The sequence below is a fragment of the Ruditapes philippinarum genome, unplaced genomic scaffold (assembly GCF_026571515.1).
Source record: "Ruditapes philippinarum isolate M1 unplaced genomic scaffold, ASM2657151v2 ctg8767_1_1_1_1, whole genome shotgun sequence".
NCBI classification, from domain to species: domain Eukaryota; kingdom Metazoa; phylum Mollusca; class Bivalvia; order Venerida; family Veneridae; genus Ruditapes; species Ruditapes philippinarum.
The window spans coordinates 4,099-28,803 of NW_026855348.1; the positions used below are offsets into that span (position 1 = coordinate 4,099).

The 24,705-nt window shown below is 32.4% G+C and overlaps 1 protein-coding gene across 1 annotated transcript; it reads right to left on the reverse strand.

Moving 5' to 3' along the window:
• Positions 1-3,122: 3,122 nt before the first annotated feature.
• Positions 3,123-23,958, reverse strand: LOC132743036 (uncharacterized). The gene is made up of 11 exons (XM_060731547.1): positions 22,519-23,958; positions 21,856-21,925; positions 21,168-21,419; positions 19,878-19,937; positions 9,337-9,416; positions 8,304-8,355; positions 6,458-6,580; positions 6,092-6,307; positions 5,595-5,852; positions 4,895-5,023; positions 3,123-4,506 (listed from the first exon to the last, which is right to left on the reverse strand). Exons 1-11 carry the CDS (start codon positions 23,953-23,955, stop codon positions 4,424-4,426), a joined length of 2,760 nt encoding a protein of 919 aa, XP_060587530.1. The 5' UTR covers positions 23,956-23,958; the 3' UTR covers positions 3,123-4,423.
• Between the last annotated feature and the right edge of the window lie 747 nt (positions 23,959-24,705).

Sequence of the window (24,705 nt, forward strand, 5' to 3'; positions counted from 1 at the left end):
TCTTTTTTAGATTTATAAGTGGGGTTCAATAATATATAGGTTTCTGAGGCTGGGGTCATTATTTTATAGAAAAGAAGGGCCGGTGGGTCATTATTCTATTGCGTTACTTTACTTACTTGACTTCACAGAAAATGTGCTTTTTTAAACTGTGTATCCTTAAATATCTCTATGTATTCACACGTGTGTAATCAATAAAACTGCAGGTCACGCCTATTAACAACGCCCTCGACTGTGCATAGAACATTGTAAAACAGTCGATATTACTAACTGATTAAAAGTTTGGGACTTTTAAAGCCGATTTAAGAAAGTAATGTATTACGATACATTTAAAATACTGCTTTTCCTATTAGACAATATTTCAAAAGACCTTTTTAGCCACATTTATTATAAACACACTCCTCCTGGAAACTTATTGAAACTGACATCTTAGTAAATTACTTAATTGTTCAGAAAACAGCATGAACACAGTTCTTTGTGGTCAAATTTATAAACAACTTCAAATGATAAACAAAACCATTTATAAATTTTACTGATTATATTATGCGAATACATACACAAGCAAAGCCATAACAAAAACAGGAGTAAATAAAAACAATACTTTTTAAAATACTTATTCTTATATATGAAAATAACAATCAAATGGACATGACCAGATTATAAATAACTTCATAATTATAATAAATGAAAACTATAGAAAATATTAAAAATATGAACCTAGTTTAAAAGTAAGTCTGTATAGTATGTTCATATTATCATACCACCGTTATAATAAAATCAACCTTGCTCAAAAGCGAAACTATAAGGGAGACTTTAAGGTGGCTTTTATATGTGTAGTGTCCCGATTACAATACAACCCTTTGTGTACATATATGGTTATAATGACAAGAATAAAAATAAACCATGAAATAGTCCTTAGCAATCACAACATTTTATACCAAAAAGGGTTGTAAATATCATCTAAATTGATTAAACTCATTAAGTTCTACAATGCACTATTAAAAAAATAATCAATTTGTATGAAAACAATAAAATACCTATAATCATTGCAACCTGTGTAATTACTCTTTGTCTGATTAATGAATGAAAGAAACTGGTTTAAGTAGGCAAACATATCTGTCCAACAAATACTTTTTACAAACAGTAGTTTTTTCCAGGACTAAATAGTGACCCTTGAATTTTTAATGAGTAACATATATCCTAGAATTTTGGAAAGTACGACAGTGTCCAAAATTGTGAGTAAGTGATGTAAGTATAAATGGCACTATTTTCATAAATTGTGCTAAATTCAACAGACATAGACAACATATTAAATTATAACGACTTGTCAAACTACAGAAATAAATTAAAGTGGATTGGTCTACAATGGGCACGGTATTTTAAAAAGTGATACAAACAATAGAAATGTATCATTTGGATAGTCTTATAAAATATAGCTTGCAAAACATGTTAATAAGTGATTTAGTATGAACATTTATATAAGGAATAATAATGTTTTGTTCTACAACATTTTATCATCTGCTACATTGATACATGTATATAAAATATTGCATTATGAACACACTTGCCAACAAAATCCATAAATAATTCTTTTGTGATTTGGTGTTATGTCTAATACTAAATACTACCGAAGTTATTATTGCTATTATAGACCAATTCAATTTAAGCGTTAAGTATATGATATGTAACGATATATTCTTTTTAGATATTTCACTTAAAATGGGCCTTATCAACATGAATGTAGCATACAATCTAAACTAATGAAAACAAACAATATAGATCTAGCTGATTAATATGGCCAAAAAATGGTCATAATGGGCCTAGATTGCTCATCTGAGATCCAATGTTGGACAATTTTTCAATACATAAGTAATTAGATCACATTAGGTGTGTCATTTTGATCTTATTAAATACTTTTAGAGCTCCTCTAGAAAATGTACTAGTCATATTCCTAAGCTCTGGACATTGTAGTTTAAAAAAAAAAACTAAAATGAATTTTCCCATACTGGTCTGAACGCGACCCGACGGGTATGATTTATATGACTTTTGTAAAAATTTGCATATGATGCTACATGCTAAATATCTATGCCTTGTATACTATGTCTAGTCTCGGGGCAGAAGATTTTTGAGACATATTTACTATTTACATGTAAGTTTATTTTTATCTAAGTGACTTCCAGCGCGAAGAAAATTTTTAACCCATGGTGCATGTCTTATGAATCTTTTGGAAAAGTCAACTTGGCAATGCCACATGCTAAATATCAAAGCTCAGCTCTAGATATTGTAGTTCAACGCTAGAATTTCTTAATGTGTTTTCCAGTACAAGGTATTTAGAAGTGACTGAGGGATAGGACAATTTTTAACAAAGGGGCATACTTTATGATCCTAGAGGCATAACTATACATGTACGTAACTAATATAGGTTTATTTGGCAATACTACATTCCAAATATCTGATCCCTTGGCGTGGCAGGTTTCCTGAAGAAGATTTAAATTTGTTTTTATTTAAGTCTACTATAACTAGATGACCCAAGGGGTGGAAATATTTTGGCCGAAATGTATATTATTTATGAAAGGCAATACTACGTGTCAAGTGTGTAAGCTCTAAGTATTATAGTTTACCACAAATAGACCTATCATATATACATGTCTTTCCCTAGATAAGTTTTAAGTAAACAATACAACACTCAGATGCAAGATGGATATTATTTTTTTAGAAAATCACAAGGTGTTGAATAAAGAAAACGTGAATGACGGATGCAATGCCATCACAAAATCTCACATCTGAGCACAAAATTATCAAGTGAGCTTATAAACACACTAATCAGAACTATCGTTAAATCAACCTATAAACTGATTCATAGTTTCCATTATTTACATATAGTATTTTATCAACCTGTTATATATACTCTTTATTTCCGCTTTTCAGCGATTACAACGCATACAACATGAAATATATACAAAAGATTAACATATGATACATGATTATGACAAATGTACATTTAATGTACTATAATTAAACAGACATAATTCAGTTCAAGTTAAATGGTTTCATATACATGTATAAGCTTCTATATGATCATATTTTTTATGATTATATAAACATTATATCGAGGTTATCTTAGAGCAATAAGTATTTAAGCGTAACAACAAAAACACATTTATATACATATTTAATATTTAAATTTCATTTGAGTTATCATACTGATAATGCAATGTAATTATATATGGTTAAAATGCCTCAGTATTCAACCTAGTATCACACATCTTACCGAAACGAAATATAAGCTATGTAAATGAGGCAATACCGCTAAAATATTTTCTGCCATTTGAAGTACTTGTCTTTATTTAGATAAAAGGTTTAGTTATCAAAAACTAAACAATCGTATATAAATTTACAAGCACTTTGTATGAAGTCTTTTTGGAGAAATTCATGTATGTCATATATATCCAAAACACGAGGATTTAAGATAGTCAATAAAGTTGTAGGCATTGTGCAGAGTTACTGCAGGAAATAAAGCTTTCTTTTGTCAATTTCTGCTATAGCAGGTAACCATCCCATCATGCTTGGAGTCATATCAGTTTGAGTTCTTCTTGGGAAGTGTTGTATGCATTTGGCAGCTAACAGGAATAGCCTTTCCAGCTTAAGGATATCAGTGTCAAATCATTCCATATTTCCGCTTCGTAAAAGGCAGTTGAATATGTAACTTTTTTCACTAAAGATGCCAAAACTAAGGGATTCACGTCGCCAGGAGTCTCGTCGATAGATAGAATAGAAAATAGAGATGAGCGGCATTTTCGCATACGCGCTTCTACAGCACTTGAACATTTTTGCGAATTGTGTAGTTCAATGCCGGCGTGAGTAACCGAGTCCACCGGACGTAGGGCATCATTTCCGAAATTAATATTTATATCTTTAGACGCATGTCTGCTAGAATTACCAAAGTGCATTAATTTGCATTTACTGTCATTGAATTCATATCCCCATCTGAATGCATATTTGTTCTCTATATTCAACTAGTGTTCAAGAGATTTAATGTTTGGCGACAGAATAACGATATCGTCCGCTAGCGTTGGGCTACAACTTTTTTTAGATTCAATAACCGTTCCATGACCACTTAGCTGTAATGACTGAAGAACTTCTTCTATAAAAAGGAGATACAGCCATGTTGACAAAATTCCCCCTTGATGAATACTTTGTTAAAACACACTTATCAGAACTATCGTTACATCAACCTATATACTGATTCATAGTTTCCATTATTTACATATAGTATTTTATCAACCTGTTGACGGACATGAGTATGTACAATTAATATTATGTTGTTAAAAACGCAAAACAACAAAACACGAAGGACAATTACAGATAAAAGTATATATAGCTGTCCTGCATTTGTTAAAACAACTTCAAACTTTCATCATTATTATCAACGACATCGCCTCCTCCTGGCGCGTAAAACACTGAGCGCTATCATAATTGCTTGGTAGATATTACCAACCTCTCTTTCGGCTGTAAATAAACAGGAAAAGAAAAAAACATTGTTTAATGTCCAATTTTAGGGTGAAGGTCATTGTCATGTAAAGTCGTATGCAATTTGTAAGCAGCTTTTTTCCAAGCTCCAAAGCACAAAGCCTTGACAGACACAATCTTTTTCATTTCGGTTTTATCCTCATTATTCATCGATAGATTTCAACAAAATATCATCTTTTAATGGTGTAAAAAATCTTCATTTAAGCATTACATCAAAAATTTCTACATTTATATTTCTCTTGAATATGTACATGCCTTATTTTTTATTTTTTAATTGAATAATACAAACAAGTTCATTTTTAGTATAAGCATGTACCTTATTCTTCTTATGTGAAATAAATTGTATTAGCATATAATCTGTTCTTACTTGTTCTGGCTCTTAGAGTGATCTCTATAGCCCGAGCGACATCTGATCTCTGATATCCGTCATTAAGAAACCTTCTACCGGAACTGGAATCAAGTATTTCTTCAATTCTATTCCTTTGACCAATGCGTTCTGAGATATAAAAGTACAGTATAAATCATACATCACCGTTAAATAGCCCTTCATCAGACTAATCTGACTGCCCAATTTAAGGGATGGTTACTGTGTAATTTCTATGAACAATTATTAGTTTGTAGCAGTAGCAGGATGTAACAAATTATTGAATGCAATATTGACATTATAAAGAATCATTTTAATATGTAAATGAATACCGGCTATTTCAAACATGAATTAAAAAACGTAGTTCAAATCTGTATGAAAACAAAAAGGCACATAAACCTTGATTACATTGTAAAGAGGCACATATTTTGTTCAAATTGAAATATATGAGTAAATGTGGAACTACTGGTCTTTCTGTTGAACTTTTTTCTTTTTTACAAGCAAAATTATTCCTGTAATCATTTGTGTGGTGTACATTCGTAGATACTAACATATACGACATAAATTAACCAAACGGACTTTACTTTTAGGTATCATATGTACCATGGAAACAACCACTGATCAAAAGCATTTACTCATGGGTCATTTATTCTTATACATTTATACAATAACTTCAAATTGAAAATATTTTTATCGAACTTGCCAGTATGTCTTGTTGTTTGGTGACTGCTCCTCTCAATGTTTCTTGCTGACAGTGAGGGCATTGAGTTGTTTGAAATCGTTCGTAGAGGTAGTGTACTGGTAGCCCTGTCATATGTGGACTCGCCAGTCTGTCTTATACTTGAGGAAGATCGCCTGTTTCTCACGGTATAACTGGGATGCTGCGATTCTGAGTTCCTAACATCATACAGATCAAGCTCGTACAAATTTGTTGGATATGCTTCAGGCAAGTTTGATTCGTCTGAAAAAAATATGTTTTTAAAGAATAATACGTAAAAATGTCCTAAGTCATTAATAGGGTAGAAATGACAAGCCGCAGCATTGTGGGATGAACAACACTCCACTAAAAACTAATCGCCAAAATCAAATTATTGCCATAACATAATGACAATTAATATATTCCGGCTACATTCTTTAAAATGTATCACCAACATTTTCAGTTTATATAAAGTTTTGTTGTAGAAAGAAAGATATGCGTACCTTGAATTTCCCCAGAATAAGTCTGTAGCTTCCTAGAAGTATTTTCGCATGCAGATGACCCTAAAGTTCTTTGCACTGTCCTGTCTACAAATAGGCTGTTTCTCGAGCTAACCATGCTGTGAAGTTGCGAGTGTGAGCCCCCTGTATCACGAGGATGTAATACATCGTGCGCTCTTCCTAAAGAATTTGATTCTATTAGGTTTGCTGAACTTGCATCTAGAAATAAAGTATATTGATAATTTGAATATACATCTAAAATAATGTTTGTTCTGTTTGATATCTGATTCCTATTCACTCAATGTTTTTAGTTTAATATCTGAATTTAAATAGTGGTTTATGAGATATTTAGCAATGAACAAAACCCACCTTGAGAATCGTCAAAATGTGGCTGTATATCCGTGGTTACCCTGTTGTGTAAAGCCGGGTCTGAAGCACTGTTTGGTAGTCTGTATGTAATGTTTCTAGTGAGACGTTGCGTGTCTGAACCACCTGTAAGATAAAGAGATAACTTCACAATATCTCTCTAAAATGCTTGATCCGAGCAGATGTATATTTGAAAGTACATCAAATTTGAATATCAATTCTGAAAATAAAGTATCCTTTCATAGGACCGAAAACAAGACATATGAATGAAAATAGCAGGTTCAAATTCAATGTGTATATCCAAAATTGACAATGAGTCACACAAATCATTCGGTTTAATTATAACATGGGTATATAGAAGAACCATCGGTCTCCCGCGTGCCCGCTGTATATAGTATGAGTTAGTTGGATCACATCCAAACATTTTAGAAGACAAAGTCTGGGTAATCTATAGCTGTGCGTAGAAAGTCATCCGAAGTTTGTAATATCATGTTTCTGTATAATTATTCTTAACGAATAATTTCTTTATTTGACAAAATAACTTCATACATTCCTAAACCTAATATAACGTCTATCAAGGGACACAATAATATCAAATCAGCCAGAGTCATCTCAAAGCAGGACCTACACTCATCTGTTTTTTATTTCTAAATCAAAAACATCAGAGGAAGAAAATTCTAGTAAAGAATTTAAAAAAAAACAAAAAACATTATTTTCTTGTACCAAATATATTTTGAATTTCATATTTGACCTTGAAAATCAATGTCATTTACAGATTAAGGTCATACTTAAATTAATCAACATGTCGATAATTCAACATGTCAGTCAAAATATCTAAGACAATATCAACAAGGAACGCAACAGTATAAGAATAGATCAAATCAGTAAATAATAAACAAAGTTTTGACGATTTTAGCAAATTTTGATAATTTGACCCTCAAAGTTAATGGCCAGATTTGAATTTTTGACATGTTGTTTTGTCATAAGCGTTATTTAGTCCAAAAAGGAGTCCAATTCATGAATAAATAATATTGTTATAACAGTTACGCAAATAATAACATTTTGATCCTGGCCATCAAGGTCAAATTTGATTTATTCGACAAGTTGGTTTTATCACTTGTATTCCTTTTTTCAATAAGAAAATGTCATGGTCGTTAATATCTTCTTTAGATCTATTCTTTATTATTAGTGGGTCCAAGTATAAAGACAATCAAGTCAGAAATAATACATTTATATCCAGTCATAGTAAAATTTAATTTTTAAATTTTAATCTTTTAGAGGCCAATATGACAAAAGATCAAATTTAGTTTGGTTTACTTGAAAGTCTTGTATAAGTCAAAAAACTTGACACATTTAGACATTAAATTTTCATGACCAATGTTAAAGATTGCCTAGACATTAAAACATTACAACCAAAGTTAAAGTTTGAAGACGGCAATGGAAACGACACTATGACTGTAGCAACAGCTCGAACCCAAACTTTGACAGCGTATAGTTCAAATGTTTATAGCACAATGGAATCTATGTCCTGTTAATTTAAACGTTTTGTTTATTAATTCTTTATGCAGCCAGCGAAATATTGCAGTAAGTCAGGTATGAAAATAGAACCCATATGCTGTGCAAAAGTATATGTAAAATTCATAAATAATTTCTTAAACTTAATATTCAACAAAAGACTGCGTAACCAGACAATATCTCCAGAACATTGTTTTGGTGTTGAATCTGACATGTTTTATTCTATTTGACTAATAGTACATGGCTATATGCAATACCATTATCCTGCTTAAATATATTGTTTTGTCTAATCTGCAAGATATATTGATGCAAAATAAATGTTTACATCTCTTACTTTCTAGCTCACTCCTTCCGTTTCGTTCACGAATAGGAAACATCCCCTGTGGCTAAAATTTAATCACATGAAAAGTTATGGTTATATTATTAAACTATTTCTTAATAACAAAAATTTAATGGAGTTGCCAGGACAATTTTGATAAGGTAAGATCTGCCAACTCTGTGTTATACAATTGCAAAATGTAGTTTGCAATTTATACCATTAGTATGGCGATAGCTTCATACTGTGTTTCAAAAAGATTTTTATATAAGAAAAGAAAATAACTTGTTTCGAGACAAATAAATTTAGCATAATATTTAAATGTAGTGAAAGTTCCGTGTAAGCTACACACACCTTATTGAAGAAAATGGCAACCTTGTTGATTGTTTGCGATTTATAACGACATGAAGTCATTTAACTATGACGCGATAGGCGAAGCAAGTCTACTCTCTAGCTCTAAACTGCAGGGATACTTGAAAATAAAAATGTACACCAGTAACCACAACGTAATTATTACGTTATTGACATTAGACGACCTTATGACTTGCCTTCTATTGTCATGGATTTCAGGAAATGATATTCTTACAAAAAGGAAGAATACAGACCAGGTTTCTTATACACAATTTTTAAATCTTTGGTAAGGATGTGAAGAAACAATTTAAATTAATTGTGCCTGCTCTATATTTATGTACAGCATGAGTAAAAGATATGAGTCTTGGATTTCATTGAAACTAGTGAACATTTTAGCAGCACCCGTCTAAAGGACAAAAAAAAGTCAAAAGTTTAATTCAGCGAGTAAGACAGTGTTTAATAATTTCAACAAATCATTTTACCTTAACCAGACACAAACAACATTTTCAGTTTCTCAGATATTTTTAAATCATTGATTTATACTGGATATATCGTGTTTACTTTCTTTAAGCTTTAAACTGAAAAAAACTGAAATCGGTTTAAGTAAGTCTTAGATAAAAGTCCAATTTTTTAACGCTAGAATTAGTCAGACAGTAATTTAAAAATTTCAAGTTTAGAATAAATAAGTAGCAAGAAGTACCTGGGGTGTATAAGTCGAAAAACCATGTACATAACTGCAGCCTGGGGAAAGTCTCCTATGTTCCAATAATGGATTATCACCTGTAAAGACAAAATAATTAATCTAGAATAACAGAAAAAAAGTCAATGAAATAGTTTTAACATTTGCTTTTGTGCTAATATATGTGAAAGAGAAACCTTATTTACCGCCTAAGTAGGCCAAATCGTAAATGCTGCAGGCTCGAAATGATGAATTTGTCTCTGCCGAGATTATCTTTTTGAACAATTCAAGTATTCAAGTATACAAGTTAATTATACTTGGTTTCAGTTGTGCTGCGAGTTGGCCTTAGTTGCTTTCTTATAAACAGGGAAAATAGTCTAAGTCAACCAACTATATATCAATATGTTTTTTTCTTCTTCTAGATTTGAAGTTTCCGGAATGGTTATTCAGTTTTCCCTACTCCGATGTGATGCTAGGATATCGAAGTTGCCGTCCAAGATCGCCTACAAATTACAAAGTTATATTAATACTTATATTGACTCAGGATTTTTTCTGATAACTGTCACAGTGTTCCTGGAAAATTTTACGGATTTCGTTGGATATCATTTGTTATACCGAAGAAACACCCGTCGAGAATGGTATTTTTATCTTAAAAACAACAATATGAGGTGGTTAATTTAACTTTGGCATACCTTTCACATTGTATTATGTGCCAGAAAAAAAACTTAATACTTTTTTTTATAGTCATGTTTCATCGCCTATTTTTTAAGATATGGTAGTTTTGAGTAAGATTTTTTTTCCAAATGTCCTAAAGTTCTTCTGATAACTCTGAAGATGTACTTGAATTCTTCTGATAATGTTTGTTGCCAGTGTGTTTCTTGTGTTCAGTTATGGCACGTTTTATCGTTTCTTTTTTATTATTCAATAAGGGTGTAAATCATTATGAATCGTAGCACGGTCATTCTTTACAGAATAAAAAACGGTAATATAATGTTGGTTATGAGTATATTTTAGTACAAAAGATATATATGTTTTCTTAGTCTGTTTGTTTCTTGTGCTTTTTTCATTCAATAATATTTCTGCAAACGCAGATTTCGTAGACTGGGAAAAATTGGTGTAGAGTATTTGGTTACGGGATACAAAACGCTTTGATTTCAATATCAAGTCATGGTGTCATGTACATGTATACATTATTCCAGGCATTTTAGGGAACATTTAGTAGCTATGTCATTGATCTGCAGTAGGCAAAACAAATAACTTATAAATGGTTTACAACAAAATATGTAGAATGCACTACCTATTTCTTAAGTTAATGACGTTGATATCATCTTCAGGATATTGATTGTTTGTTTGTTTCATTCTATGCCATTTCCCAACAGTATTTCAGTCATATAGGCGGTCAGGATATTGATATAGCGCAAACATACAGGTAGTAATAAAAGCTATCAGACGAACTCTAAGACATCTTCAGAGTTATTAGAAGAACTCAATGACTTTTGAAAAATCGGGCATAAACTTTATACCAATTTGTAATTTTCGATTACAATAAGGAAATAAAGCATGGCAAGGAAATAGATCACACATGAACCGTTCAATATGTACGAATGAACAAATAATTTGCAAATTTTACTCAAAACTACCAAACTAAAGATGAAAATTACCATTTTTGGCGAGTATTTCTTCGGTACATACAAAAGTTTTCCAACTTTTTTCCGTTTGATTAAAATTAGTAAAATGTTGTTTAAATTTGGATATCAGATTCTAAAATGAATAGCCTAACTGTAATTTGTTTAACCCATTACGCGATATACACCCCCCCCCCTTTTTTTGGTGTCTCAAATGGTGAAAAAATGCCTTATTTAGGACCCCAACACATGTTTTTGTTTGAGAAATGTTGCTAAAAAAAGTGACCACATTTTCGGCGCGGCCCCCCATCCAAAAGGTACATCAGGGGGTTGCCAGAAGGGGGATGTGCCCCCTTCTGTTTGGGGGGTTTGAAGGGGGACGGAGTCCCCCTCATCGCCAAGAAAATTTTGGACTTGTGAGAGGCTAAAAATGACCCCAGATCGATCATAAGGCAACGTGTAACCAACGCTGAAAAGCATTTGACTCTATAATCTCAATCCATTGAGAAGTTGCAGCACTTTGAAGTCAATTTTGATGGAAAAAATCAAGGCAAAATAGTGATTTTTGGCAATTTTGAGATGTCCCCTCATTGCCATAGTAACAGGAAATGTAAGCCTGAGCATGTTGTTGCAAAGGCATTGGTCCAGTCAACACTTGTGCCAAGTTTGATTAGTATTGAAGCAGGTTTTATAGTTTTATAGCAATTTGAACTTGTAACGGGAGACTTTTCAATGAAAACAGCCATTTTTCATAAAATGCTCATGAAGTAATCGGTTAAATAGAATAATATTCATAACTTTCGATTTATATATAACGAAATGCATGTGGGCAATAATGCCATACATACATACATACCGTTTTGGGTGTTTCCCTTGCGCGGTCGCTTAATACAAGTTTGACTGTACATACATACATGCATACATATCGAGGGGTGAAAGCGAAAAGGTTCTAACTCACTTTTTTACAAATTTCACTTTTTATATATATTTGTTACATAAACACCCAAATACATCTTATGTCAAAGTATATATTAGATTTAGTTTACTTATAACAGGATGAAACGAAAAATTGTCCAAAGGTTCTAAGTGAAATAAACCTTTTTTTTCTTAAAACAAAATCGAAAAGGTTCTAACTGCAAATGATTTCCTTAACTTTTTTTCAATATAAACCATTGACATATATGAATGACAGCCATCACAACAAAAGAACTCTTGATGAATCTTTTTATGTTTACCAATTTTATATAAACGTATCTGTTAATCTTTGTTTACTACTGTTAAAATAACATTAACACTTTCAATACACTGATACATTAATTCTTCAATCATTCCTTATGATTGTAGAAAAACAAAACAGACTTAGTTAAAGTGTGGGTCTAAATCTCTACACATAAGGCATACACAACTTTGACATATTTTGTACTACTTGTATGAACGCCTTTTAAACAGTATTTTATAACATTAATTGCTCTCATCGTTTTTAAACATTTTCTCCCTACTTCACCATAGATAAAATTATTTTGTGTTTGTCTTTTTACTTGTTACAATTTCTTACAATACTTAAAATATATATCTTCTAACATCTGTCCCCAGATTTGTGATACATGTACATGGTTTAAAACTGGTAAAATCAGTCTATCAAACAGATCCAGTTTGTGTTAAACAGCAATGCAAGCAAAACTTATTCGACCATTTTCAAGTTCATACCATGCCTTAAATGCTTATCAAGAAAGTAATTCAAAAATTGTATTGGAAGATTAGCCTACAGAAATACTATTTCTAGTGATTTTCCTTTATAAGAAAAAAAATCAGATTTTGTCTAAGTCTAACCATCTTTTTTACAAAAATTAAAACATTTGTCTTTGTACAATTAGCTCTTCATTTCCACCTATCACGGTATTTTTTCTAATAATGTTAATCCTTTTTATAAGCCCTTCTCTGTTTTAGACATGTTGATTTAAATGCTGAAAGCAAAACGATATTTTTATACCCACAATAATATTTCCCGATAAATAAAACACATAGAAAATAATAAATGTACAAATATTTCAATATGAGATACATCGTTGCTTTGGTATAATGTTTTGTCTTGTTATTATCTCATCAATTTGGTACATCGTCCCGCCGCTTCCGCCGTAGCGACGAGACGATAATTCGAAGCAGCAGTTTGTCATTTTGTTTATATCAAAAGTCGCCAATGCGAAGAACCAATGGCCCGAATGCAACAGCGTACCTAACGTATCAAAACGCTATAAATGACAATTTACTTGCAAAATAGTTCACTTGTTTTGACATATGTTTGAATAGAAATCAGCCAAACTTATTCTTCTTGATTATCTACGGCTTTGGCGACAATCTTAGAACCAAAAAATTTAAATCTAAGGAAAGTGAAAATACAGACAAAAAGTTCAGTTTATATAACTTGCTTTTGGCTGTCAGACCAGTTTGATGCCATGTAACATGAATTTGCAGTACTAATGTATGTGTCAAATTACAGGATGACTAATTTCATCTTAAACATAGCATGCAATGCATTCCTTAAATGTGTACGTATTAATGTTGAAAAAAATATGAAAGTATGAGAGTAAAATCAGGACAAATTAAGTACGGCATGCATCAATGAGTCCCTCAACGACATGCAATGATATTTCCGGTAAATACAATACATTACAATAAATGATTGTACAAATGTTTCAATATCTAATATATCGTTGCTTGGATGTATCACTTTGTTGGTTTTTTTATTGCGTTGTTAATTTCGTTGCCTCCGAAGCACCCAGACGAGACGATGCATTCAGTCGATTAGACGATAACGCAATGACTCGATAACGCAATGACTAGGCTGGATGTAGCACTGAAGCAACAAGAAAATGTGACAATGTGACGAGATGATAGTGCGACGATGCTCTGAAGCGACAAGACGATAAGGCGTAGCGACGATAATGCCAAGGAAAAAGTAATTAATTCATTTTAAATATATCAGCCAATTCAAAGAAACAATGGCCGAAATACAACGGCGTACCTAACGCATCAAAACGCTATAAATTACAATTTACTTGCAAAAAATTACTTGAAATATATGTTTCTATAGAATCTTCTTGAGTATCTACGAATACGGTGGCAATCTAGGAATACATCTTGGATTTCTAATCTAAGCAAAGTGAAAATAAAGACAAACAGTTTGTATATGGATCTTGCTGATGACTGACAAACACCAGTTTCATGACATGATACATGAATTGCAGTACTTATATATGTGTCAACCGGTCAAAATGACAGATTTCAGCTTAGTATGCAATGCTTTCTTAAAAAGGGTGTAAATATAAATATTGAAAAGAATGAAAGTAAGAAAGAGTAAAATCTGGACAAATTAAAATAATGACATGCTTCAATAACTCCCACAACGACATGCAAGGATATAACAACATCTAATTACAAAAATTAAACTAACATAGTTTGGCAATACTGGCCTGAGACATTTAAATATTCAATTACCTAAGTTACCTTTTCTCGTTAATAATTGGTTAGCAAAAATGTGTCAATCACAAGCAAGAGCTATTAGCTCTGACTTGTATGAAATTATAATTTTTACATCTGTTTTTTTTAATAAGAATTTGAGATTATAAATGAGGACTCAACACTAAGTTCCTTTATAATATTGTCATCATTTAAATTGTCATACCGGTAGTTTGCTTAGAAATCAAATTGTCGAATAATATTTAAATGAATCTATCCTAACGAGAAAATTTGACACAGTGTTCATATATGAAATGTGAAAAATCAAAATTCCAATAAACTTTAAGAAATATCAAATGAAACTAGTGTACGTGTAGTAGTAAAACGTTCAATGATAGTACTTATATGACTTTAAATGTACCAGTGTAAAATGAAAAACACCATTATTTCCTGTAGAATGTGTAATAAACCGTGAAAAAAGAATACGTATAATTAACTAAAACTTCATGCAAACAGCATGCATTTTACCTTAATTTCTGATTACTGAAAAAAAAAAGAGATAGAAAAGAAAATTTTGGTGCAGCAAATTGATTATGGTTAGATATACAAGGCAGAATATACATGTATAAGCGCTCCCATATAAAGAAAATTACAATCATTCTTCTTTCTCATTCAATACTTGCATAAAATTAAATTAACATTACATTACATCTTAAAACAAAACAAAGCACAGGTTCGGACTCTTTCCTCAGATTGTACCTTATAATTCGCTTAGAAACTTAAGGAATGTAGAAAATAAGGATTTAAATATTATTTTTAACACCTCTACCGTCATGAACAGGTTCAATCAAAAGAGCATGTAACTGCTTCAGTTTTGATGTTTCGTATGTTCGTTAAATTTCAATTTTTACCTTTTCTATGACATATCAGTACAGCCTTCAGTTCTTTTTTTATGGTATAGCACAATATATCACAGTATGGTACAATTTAAATAAACAACAATCATTTTAATATTCTTCGCAAATAACCTTGTTGTGTCAGTTGCCCTTAAGTTAAAAGTGCTGAGAAGATGGGCTGCTATTGACAAGAAATGTTTGCATATGCTTGTAAACATCTTCATATTCAAACATTTCAAGTTAGTCTGTCATATGAAGTAAGTAGTTCTAAGTCTTCTCCATCTTTATTTGTGCTACTACTACTTCTACAACTACAACATCCCTTTACCTTATTCATGTCCGACCAGTAAACAGAACAACCTGACGGAAAATGAAATTTGAAATTTCACATCGATACAGTGGTTAAACATACTCATATGGTCTCCTTATAATGTTCGACAATTCGTTTGGAATTTTTCTTTGTTCTTTCTTATCCTTTATATTCAGTACAACTTCAATGAAAATTTGAAAACTGTATCAAAATATATGACAGTGCTGATTTTTTCTTTGATTCATACATGAAAAATCTCAACTGATATATAACAGTAGACTGCTTTTATTTTTTTTACAGAGGTTGGAATCCGGCAGTTGTAACACACATACCCGGTAGCGAAAACATAGATTAACAAAATGAAACTGATTCCAACAGTTCTGTTATAGGCATGTTTTAAAACTTGCAAAATATTACGAATTAAATAATAAATTTTACAAGGCCTTAAATCAAAATTGAAGGGTACATCCACTAAAATAGTTATTACCAGCGAAATGAATATTACTTTATAAGTCCAAAAACTGAAAAGGGTACAACTGTATTCACCCACTGTAGGCACGTATCTTACTTAATTATAATATCTAGCTGTAAGGTATTCACGGCATCATTAGCTGGTATTAGTTTGTTTTTGTTCTTTTTTTAGGGGCGGGGGGGGGTTACATTTGAAACAAAATGGAAAGGGCACAAGAGAGGAAAAAACACTGAAGAAAGTAATTGTCTGCAAAATAATTCGTTTGGCCTCGACATTTTTGTAGGTAGCAGAAATATCCCTCGATGTCGCCCCACCTGGCAGCTAACTCGTTACATATGCAATAAATAATGATATAATCTCACTTATATACTAAGGTCGTATGTCATTATCGGCATTGTTTACATTTTACATGTACCGATAAACGCTTCTTGTGTTAATTTTGGAGACTGACAACTATAAATAATGTCAGAATTATAAAGAGTAATGATTTATTTCACTAATTATTTACATATTTTCTTATAATCAGCGTACATTTAGCTAGAAAGTAGCATTTATCGTAATTTTACTCGATGATCTTTGACAGGTGTTGTTGTTGTTCGCTGATGCATTATGGGTTGTGTGACTTCCGTTGTCAATAGCAATTGCTGCCTAAGCTCAGTAAACAAACTGTTTCAAAGTTATGTTTCATCAAAAGCAACAAACTTATAGTCAATCCATGGTACTAGTCATTTTTATAAATATTATATGTATCAATTTATCATATTTTTATGTAAACTTTCATAGAACTTTAGCCAAGAATTGTTGATGTTCGGACGTTCGGTTGGTTGACAGCGTTCTTTGTGTATGGAATTGATCGTTTCCGAACGTCAAATGTTCAGTTTTCGAACGTCGAACATTGTCAACCGACCAAAACGTACAGTTGAACATTTTTCGAACCTTTTTATGTTCGTTTTCTCAGATTTGGTATAAATAGGCCAGAAAACGTTCAACTTCAGTCAGTTTTCATTTAACTTTCGGTTAGTCTACATTATTGTCGTGTTCTTCTGAACGGCAAATTTTACTTATTTTTAAGGCAAAATAAAACATAGTCTTTAGATTATTATTTTACATTTAATCAATTATTGTCTAAGAATAATTGATAAGAACTTTATCATTTTTATTTCACATTAATACGGTCACTGACTCGACCAAACTTTATATTTACGTTTCCACATTTTGAATAGAAATTAAACGGCAGTCGCGGTATTAATTTACGTGAAGTCTATATAAGATATATATAGCTACGGGATATTTAGGACTGAATTATATACATGTGTTGATGTTATTTACACTACTGTTATTTGAATATTTACAGTTTACCACTAATTAAAATTAGTAAACTGTGAACAGTCTTTCTTTTTTGTGACTCAATTTTCATCTTAAACTGGCATACCTCCAGCAGTAAGGAAATATTATCAAGTACTGTGGAGTACAGTGTCCTAGCCATACAGAGTTATACAGAGTAGACCACTATTGGCAGACGTCATTATAGCATATTTCAGCTAAATGGATCTATAGACTTTGACAGTCATTCGAAACTAGTATCATCAGTCCCTCTAACCCTAACAATTTCTATTTTATACAGAACATTGTTATATTTGTGATTGTTTCATTGTTCGTAAATACAATATCGTTCTCTACAGTCCAGTACGATTATTGGTAACCAAGTCTTGAGCACGTTACCACATTTTTAAGCAGATTAAAGGGGCCTGGTACCATATAGCTGGACCGTATCGTAACAATATTACGTATTTTTGAAAAATTAACATTTAACATTTTGAATCACTTTAATACTTTTATCAAGCAAACAAATAAATTGGTATTTGACAAAAAATAAGGCATGTCGATTTTATAATTAGTCTGAAAGTGCTTTGTGTGTTTATTAAAAAAAAACATTGTTCAATATGTTGTAGTTCTCAAATTTAGAAAAATATTTTCACATATTAAAAAATCAAATGTACTGACTTGCATCCTTTCGGAATAAGAAGAAGACATAAAGTATCTTACATCTATTGATAAGATGACAATTTCAGCGAGAGCATTATAAATCAAGATGAAAAGGATATTTTTCATCTTAATACTAGAAATTGTTAGCATAAAAAGCAAAATCATGTCAATTGGGAAAGGTTATGGTCGTTGGTGCCAGGTAACTAACCGTTTTTTTCTCTACTTGTGTATTAAATTTATGAAAATTTGAAAGGCAATAAAAATGTTTACCTATATAGTTTTCACATGATTAAAAATAATTTGGCGTTATGTACCAGAGAGGATTTTGTTTCAAATTCATTGAAGCGTGATGAAATTGATGAATAGTTAAATCGACGAGTTACATAAGGATGCATAAAATACATTTAGGACCCAATGGTTATGAATGTACCGACCTGCAAAAGCTCAGCAGGAATATAATAATAATAATAGGCACTTATATACATAATTTTAGGGATGATTTGTTTCCCCACTTATGTCAGGATTAAATAACCAAACAGAGCAAACAATGTGAGCAAACAGAGCAAAACCGCACATTTTTACAGCTTTACAAATGCCTATTTACTCAATGATTTCTAATGTAATTAGTATCATCTTGAAATCTGGTGAGTGGCATACATGTAATAAAACTAGAACTGCCACTGTCATGGCGTGAATACCCCCGCATACCACTTTGTCAGAATCAACAGTGGCCATTTAGAGCTCAAGGACAACCACCCTGCCAAATCTGAGGTTACTAAGCCAGTGCATTGGTAAGATATGTATTCTCCATGCTTCAAATGTGAAAATTTTAAAATCAAGTTTTTTTAGTCAAGGCCCCTGTGAACTTGAACTTTGACCCAGTGACCTCAAAATCAATAAGGGTCATTTAGTAATCATGACTAACCTCCATGCCAAATATGAAGACTGGGTCAAAATAATCTCAAGTTATTGGGCGGACAAGCTTTAATTTAGTCATAGCCCCTGTGACCTTGAACTTTGACCCAGTGACCTCAAAATCAATAGGGGTCATGTACTAATCATGACTAACCTCCATGCCAAATATGAAGACTGTGGGTCAAAGGAATCTCAAGTTATTGGGCGGACAAGCTTTTATTTAGTCAAGGCCCCTGTGACCTTGACCTTTGACCCAGTGACCTCAAAATCAATAGGAGTCATCTACTAATCATGACTAACCTCCATGCCAAATATGAAGACTGTGGGTCAAAGGAATCTCAAGTTATTGGGCGGACAAGCTTTTTTAAGTCAAGGTCCCTGTGACCTTGACCTTTGACCCAGTGACCTCAAAATCAATAGGGGTCATGTACTAATTATGACTAACCTCCATGCCAAATTTGAAGACTGTGGATCAAAGGAATCTCAAGTTATTGGGCGGACAAGGTTTTTTTTTAGTCAAGGCCCCTGTGACCTTGACTTTTGATCCAGTGACCTCAAAATCTATAGGGGTCATCTACTAATTATGACTAACCTCCATGCTAAATATGAAGAATGTTGGCCAAAGGAATCTCAAGTTATTGGGCAGACAAGCTTTTTAAAGTCAATGCCCCTGTGACCTTGAACTTTGACCCAGTGACCTCAAAATCAATATGGTTCATCTTCTAATCATGACTAACCTACATGCCAAATATGAAGACTTTGGGTCAAAGGAATCTCAAGTTATTGGGCGGACAAGGAAAAACCGACGGACGGACGGGGAGACGGACATGCTGATTCCAGTATACACCCCTTACAACTTCGTTGTGCGGGGGTATAATTAAGCAATTTAGATAACAACTCACCTGGTTCCCAATTCTCCATGCATTTTCGACAGAAGAAACATGCAGTTTTATCTCCAGTTCCTACATAATTGAACAAATAAAAGGAATTTATAGAATAATAATAAAAGGAATTTATAGAAAAATAAAGAATTTGGACTTTCTTTGTATGAATTAATAATTATCAAACGTAATTTTGTCTCGTATATCTTTTTCGCACATAAATGAATGATTTCAACATAATTATAAAACACTAATATTAAATAAAATTCCAATTGTTGTCATCTTTCTTAATTCAATCCACCATCTAATTGATAAAATAAATCATAACTTTTTGAGTACATTGCTGAATTCTATTGGACGACTGCACAGCTGCCAGAACTATATTGGACTAGTCGATAGCCGAGAATAATATAGGTTTTGTGGCTATGAACGAGTCAATTAGAATCAGTATTATTCTCATAAATATATAAATATTTCTGTTTTCACACCCTCATTTCTTTGACATTTTGAGAGAACCGTACTACTTGAATCACAATAATTTATATAAATAATATCTGTCATATTTTGCGGTTCGGATCGGAATATCCGAGTTACCGCCCATGGGCGGGTGACCGAGGGATGGATATTCCGATCCGAACCGCAAACATATGTCAGATATTTTTTCTTGCATATTCTACCATATTCTATTACATTTTAAAATTCTTTATATAATTTCAAGGGAAATTTATATCATTTAAACCGTAACTACTTTCTAACAACAGCGTATGAATTACAACTTCATTCATAACGTTAAAATGACGTCATCCTAGGCGTGCCATTGTACAGCACGCGACTCATCTGGCACCCCACATGCCAGATGAAATTTCCGGCATGGGTAAAACTCACGGAAACGCCAGTCTGATATGCAAGATATGGCTATTCTAACTCTCAAAATGAAAACGAGGTTATTTGGAATACGATATACATTCGATATAGATATTTTGGACTCCGAAAATAAAAACGAGGCTATAAAGGGTGTGATAAGAATTCTATATGGACTTTTTGGAGCGAGGCTAAATGGATTATGATATACATTTGATATGCATATATTTGACTCTATAAATGAAAACGAGGCTATATGCTGTATGATATGGATTGCATATGACCTCTTTGGAAACAGAAACCAGGCTAAAGATTGGATCCAATAATGATTTGTATTGGGACATCACGAGATGCAAATGCTGAAATTTCATTGGGTATGAAATAATAATATCTCTGATTATAACAGATTGTTTCTGGTGACAAATGCTTAAACCATAGATATACATGTACCTGTAAAATACAAGCCGGCATCCGCCATTTCGTCCGGGGAAAGATATTCGTGTGGCCATCGGGGATATCGGGGATTTCGGAAGGTTCTAGCTCTAACATCTCTGTTTGATAAGTACGCTGGAATAAAGCTTTCAAACTCTGTTAGGTTAAACAGAAAATTTGCAAATTCATTCCCATTTTGTCCTTCACTTTGTTGTTGATTCATATCATGACTATTTCTATTCCTTGTCATAATCGCAGTACTTCCAGCGCCTGAAATATTTGCAACTTAATATACATTTTCTACCTACCTCCTAATGCATAATTTAATGATGAACTATCGTAGAATTAAAAAGGATAGAAATTCTAGTCACAGTGTTCTTTGCAAAATTGACAGCTCAGACATGTAACACTATTAAGTTTTTATTTGATTAAAAGCTTGAAATTGAAGCTGCTCATATATCTTTACATTAAAAAGTATACTGTTTAAATAATTATAGATAGTTTACTTTCATCGCTTCGCCAATATTTCATTACAGGCATCATTATAGTAACATTACAAAAGCTAAGGAAACAACAGACTTACAAAAGTAAAAAATAACTTGCTCTATTAGTTATTATTATAGGAATCGATTAAATAATAATACAACTTGACAAAATATGAATATTTCTGTTGAAAATATATGTCAAATTTTCAATATGTACTCACCATCTATGTAATAACATGTTGGGTCAACTTGTCTTTCTCTATTACTTGTACCCTCAATATGCAAATTATTCTTTAAAAAAAAAGAAAAAATTAAGTACGCATTATTTATTGTACCAAGCGAAATCTTAAATTCAATACTTTTATACTATCTTCAACTATTAATTGCTTTTCAGCCGCAATATCCTTTTTATCTTACCCTTCCTAGTATAATGCAAATACATGTCATTTATGATTTAAATTCCTCATGTTACTCACAAATGTGTTGGTACTCAACTACATCATTTATTTTGTTGTTGTTGTTTTGTAAATAAAATTTGGATGTTAAAGTTACACCTTTCATTTTTCAAGTAAGATCATATCCGGTTTATAGCATGATACCTAACTAATTTGCAGAATGAACAGCAATGCTTATGGTCTTTTAGATCCGCCTGGTCTGAACAAGATATATTTGGTTGTTTTAAATGACAAGATGAAATTCATCAATGACATTGAAATTGGACGTAAATAATTCAAATGTGAATTTTAAAATGTTGTTTACAGCCTTTTTAATAGTAAATGAAATAACTTTATACTTAACCTGGAGACAATATCAACATCAAACATTTGCTCATGCAGAATACTTTTATAATATTATTCTTTAAGCGAAGAAAAAGGTCTACTTACACATGTCAAAATGGATGTACCAGATATTTTGCAATGATCGTCCTGATATTTTAAAGTAGTAACACTGACACCAGCTTGCTCAAACTGACTGCTGCCATTTCTTAAATTTGGTAAGGACTCTGGTGAGCTGTCTCTTTCACGTCTTAAAGTACGAAAATTTCTTAGGCTGATAAAATCGCCAGGGTCACCATTTCTAACTTCATTATGATTTGTTGAATTACCATCATTTAGACTGCAAATTCTCAGTTCTTGCACACCGATATATGTGTGACTATTGATGTCATCTATATCAAGTTCTGGTGCTGGAGTTGTTGAAGAGTTGTATTCATTTTGTGTCGCATCTCTGGTTGCATTGCTGGTTATATTTGGTTGTGGTATGTCTGGTTCGTCTGGTGGAATTGGTGGAACATAAGTCGGTCGACCACGATCGCCAACTGCATACACGAAACCATCATTTTGCCATGAATTGTTGTAAAGACCCTTAAGACACCGAGAAACATCATCTTTATATAAGTCAGACAAGATCTTCAACTTGGTTGATGGATGATTATTTGACGGATGTCTCTGCATATCAAAGGTAAGTAGTGCGGTCACACCTAACACCACTAACAAGACATCAATAAAAACCAGGAACAAGGAATAGCTACACGTGGTTTCTTTCAATCCTTCCTTCATTGATTTCTCATTTATTTCTTCTTTTTGATTTGGCTCCTCGGGGTCAATATCAGAGGACAAATTTGTTTCATCACTCGAGAAATCATATCTTTCCTCGGTAATTTCTGTTTGTACTTCAAGTGTGCCGATATATATCTTCCTAAACTCTGTAGGCTCTACTGTTCTTTCATTACATCGGTTAGAATATTCAGTTGCTTCAGCATGTGGCTTCCAATCAATAGCTGCGTTTTCAATTAAATCTTTAATGGGAAATGGGACCTTAAATATGCTTAAGTTTGGTATTTGCGAACCATTGTTTCTTGCATCCACGTTTCTTTTATCCTCTACAGGAGACTGTGTATGATATTCATTTTCATGGCTAAAGATATGTGGTTCTTTTGGAGTCTCATTTTTAATTTCTTCCTCATTACAATCCAGAGTGTCAACACAACTGCTGTCTTTAAGCTCATTGTTACTTTGCTTATGTGTTTGATTGTTAGTTTCGTCCTTGCTTTCATAATGTTTTTGCTGTTTCTCTGTTTCATAGTTTGATTCATCTGAATCTATGTCCTGCCCTTCATGCAAGTCTTGAATCTCACAATACGTATCATCTATTTTATCCTCTGACTCAAAATAGGCCTGTTCTGTTTGTCGCAAATCTGCATCATCTTCGTCTTCGTATTCTTTATTTTTCTCTCTTTCATTAAATGTGGAAAATAGTTCCTCTTCATGTCGCTCTGTATCCCAAACACCTGAATTATCTTGAGTAGTTTTTAAAGCCATCCGTAACCTGAAAAAAAAATTCTAAATAGCATTTCATCATCAGTAAGGTTCCAATATACTCGTAAAAGTAATTAAAGCGGACTTCCGAGCTCATGCCCTATTACCTCGAACGGTACAATCCATAGGATCAGCACACTTATAAAATGTATTTCCTTTTACTATATATCATGTGTAATATGCGTAAAGAAAGACAGAAAGAAACGGTAGAAATATGTTTTCCTCCTCAGAATAAACGTAATGATACAACTTCAATATGACCTGAGAGATAAACGGTAAACGCAGAAAATCGATCCAGATGTACGAAGGGAATATATATTTTTTTTAATATATGGATATAACATGAATAACAATATTAAACATTTTTTTGGTCAAATCAATGCGACTAGCACCTTTTAGAGCTGCTTATATAGTCTTCAATCGCATGTTAAAATTCGTATACGAACTTTAGGGTTACCGTGGGGATTTTCCTTTTAAAACAAGCAATTATCATAGTATTGCAAGCAATCCATAAGTCCCCTACCGGTTAGAACCCCAGCAGCATTCTGATGGGCCATTGGCCATTCAATTCTACCAGTGGATGAATGACATGAATGAACTTAAATCTTTTGAGTTCTAAGTTTGTCTATATCACAGTAATGTGTTAAGTTTCCCTGCCTAGTAAGGAAATTCTATTTATACAACCTTGTCATATTATTATGATGTGGGATTTTAAAGTAAATCCTATAAAGAATGAAGAAGTTGGAGTGAAAA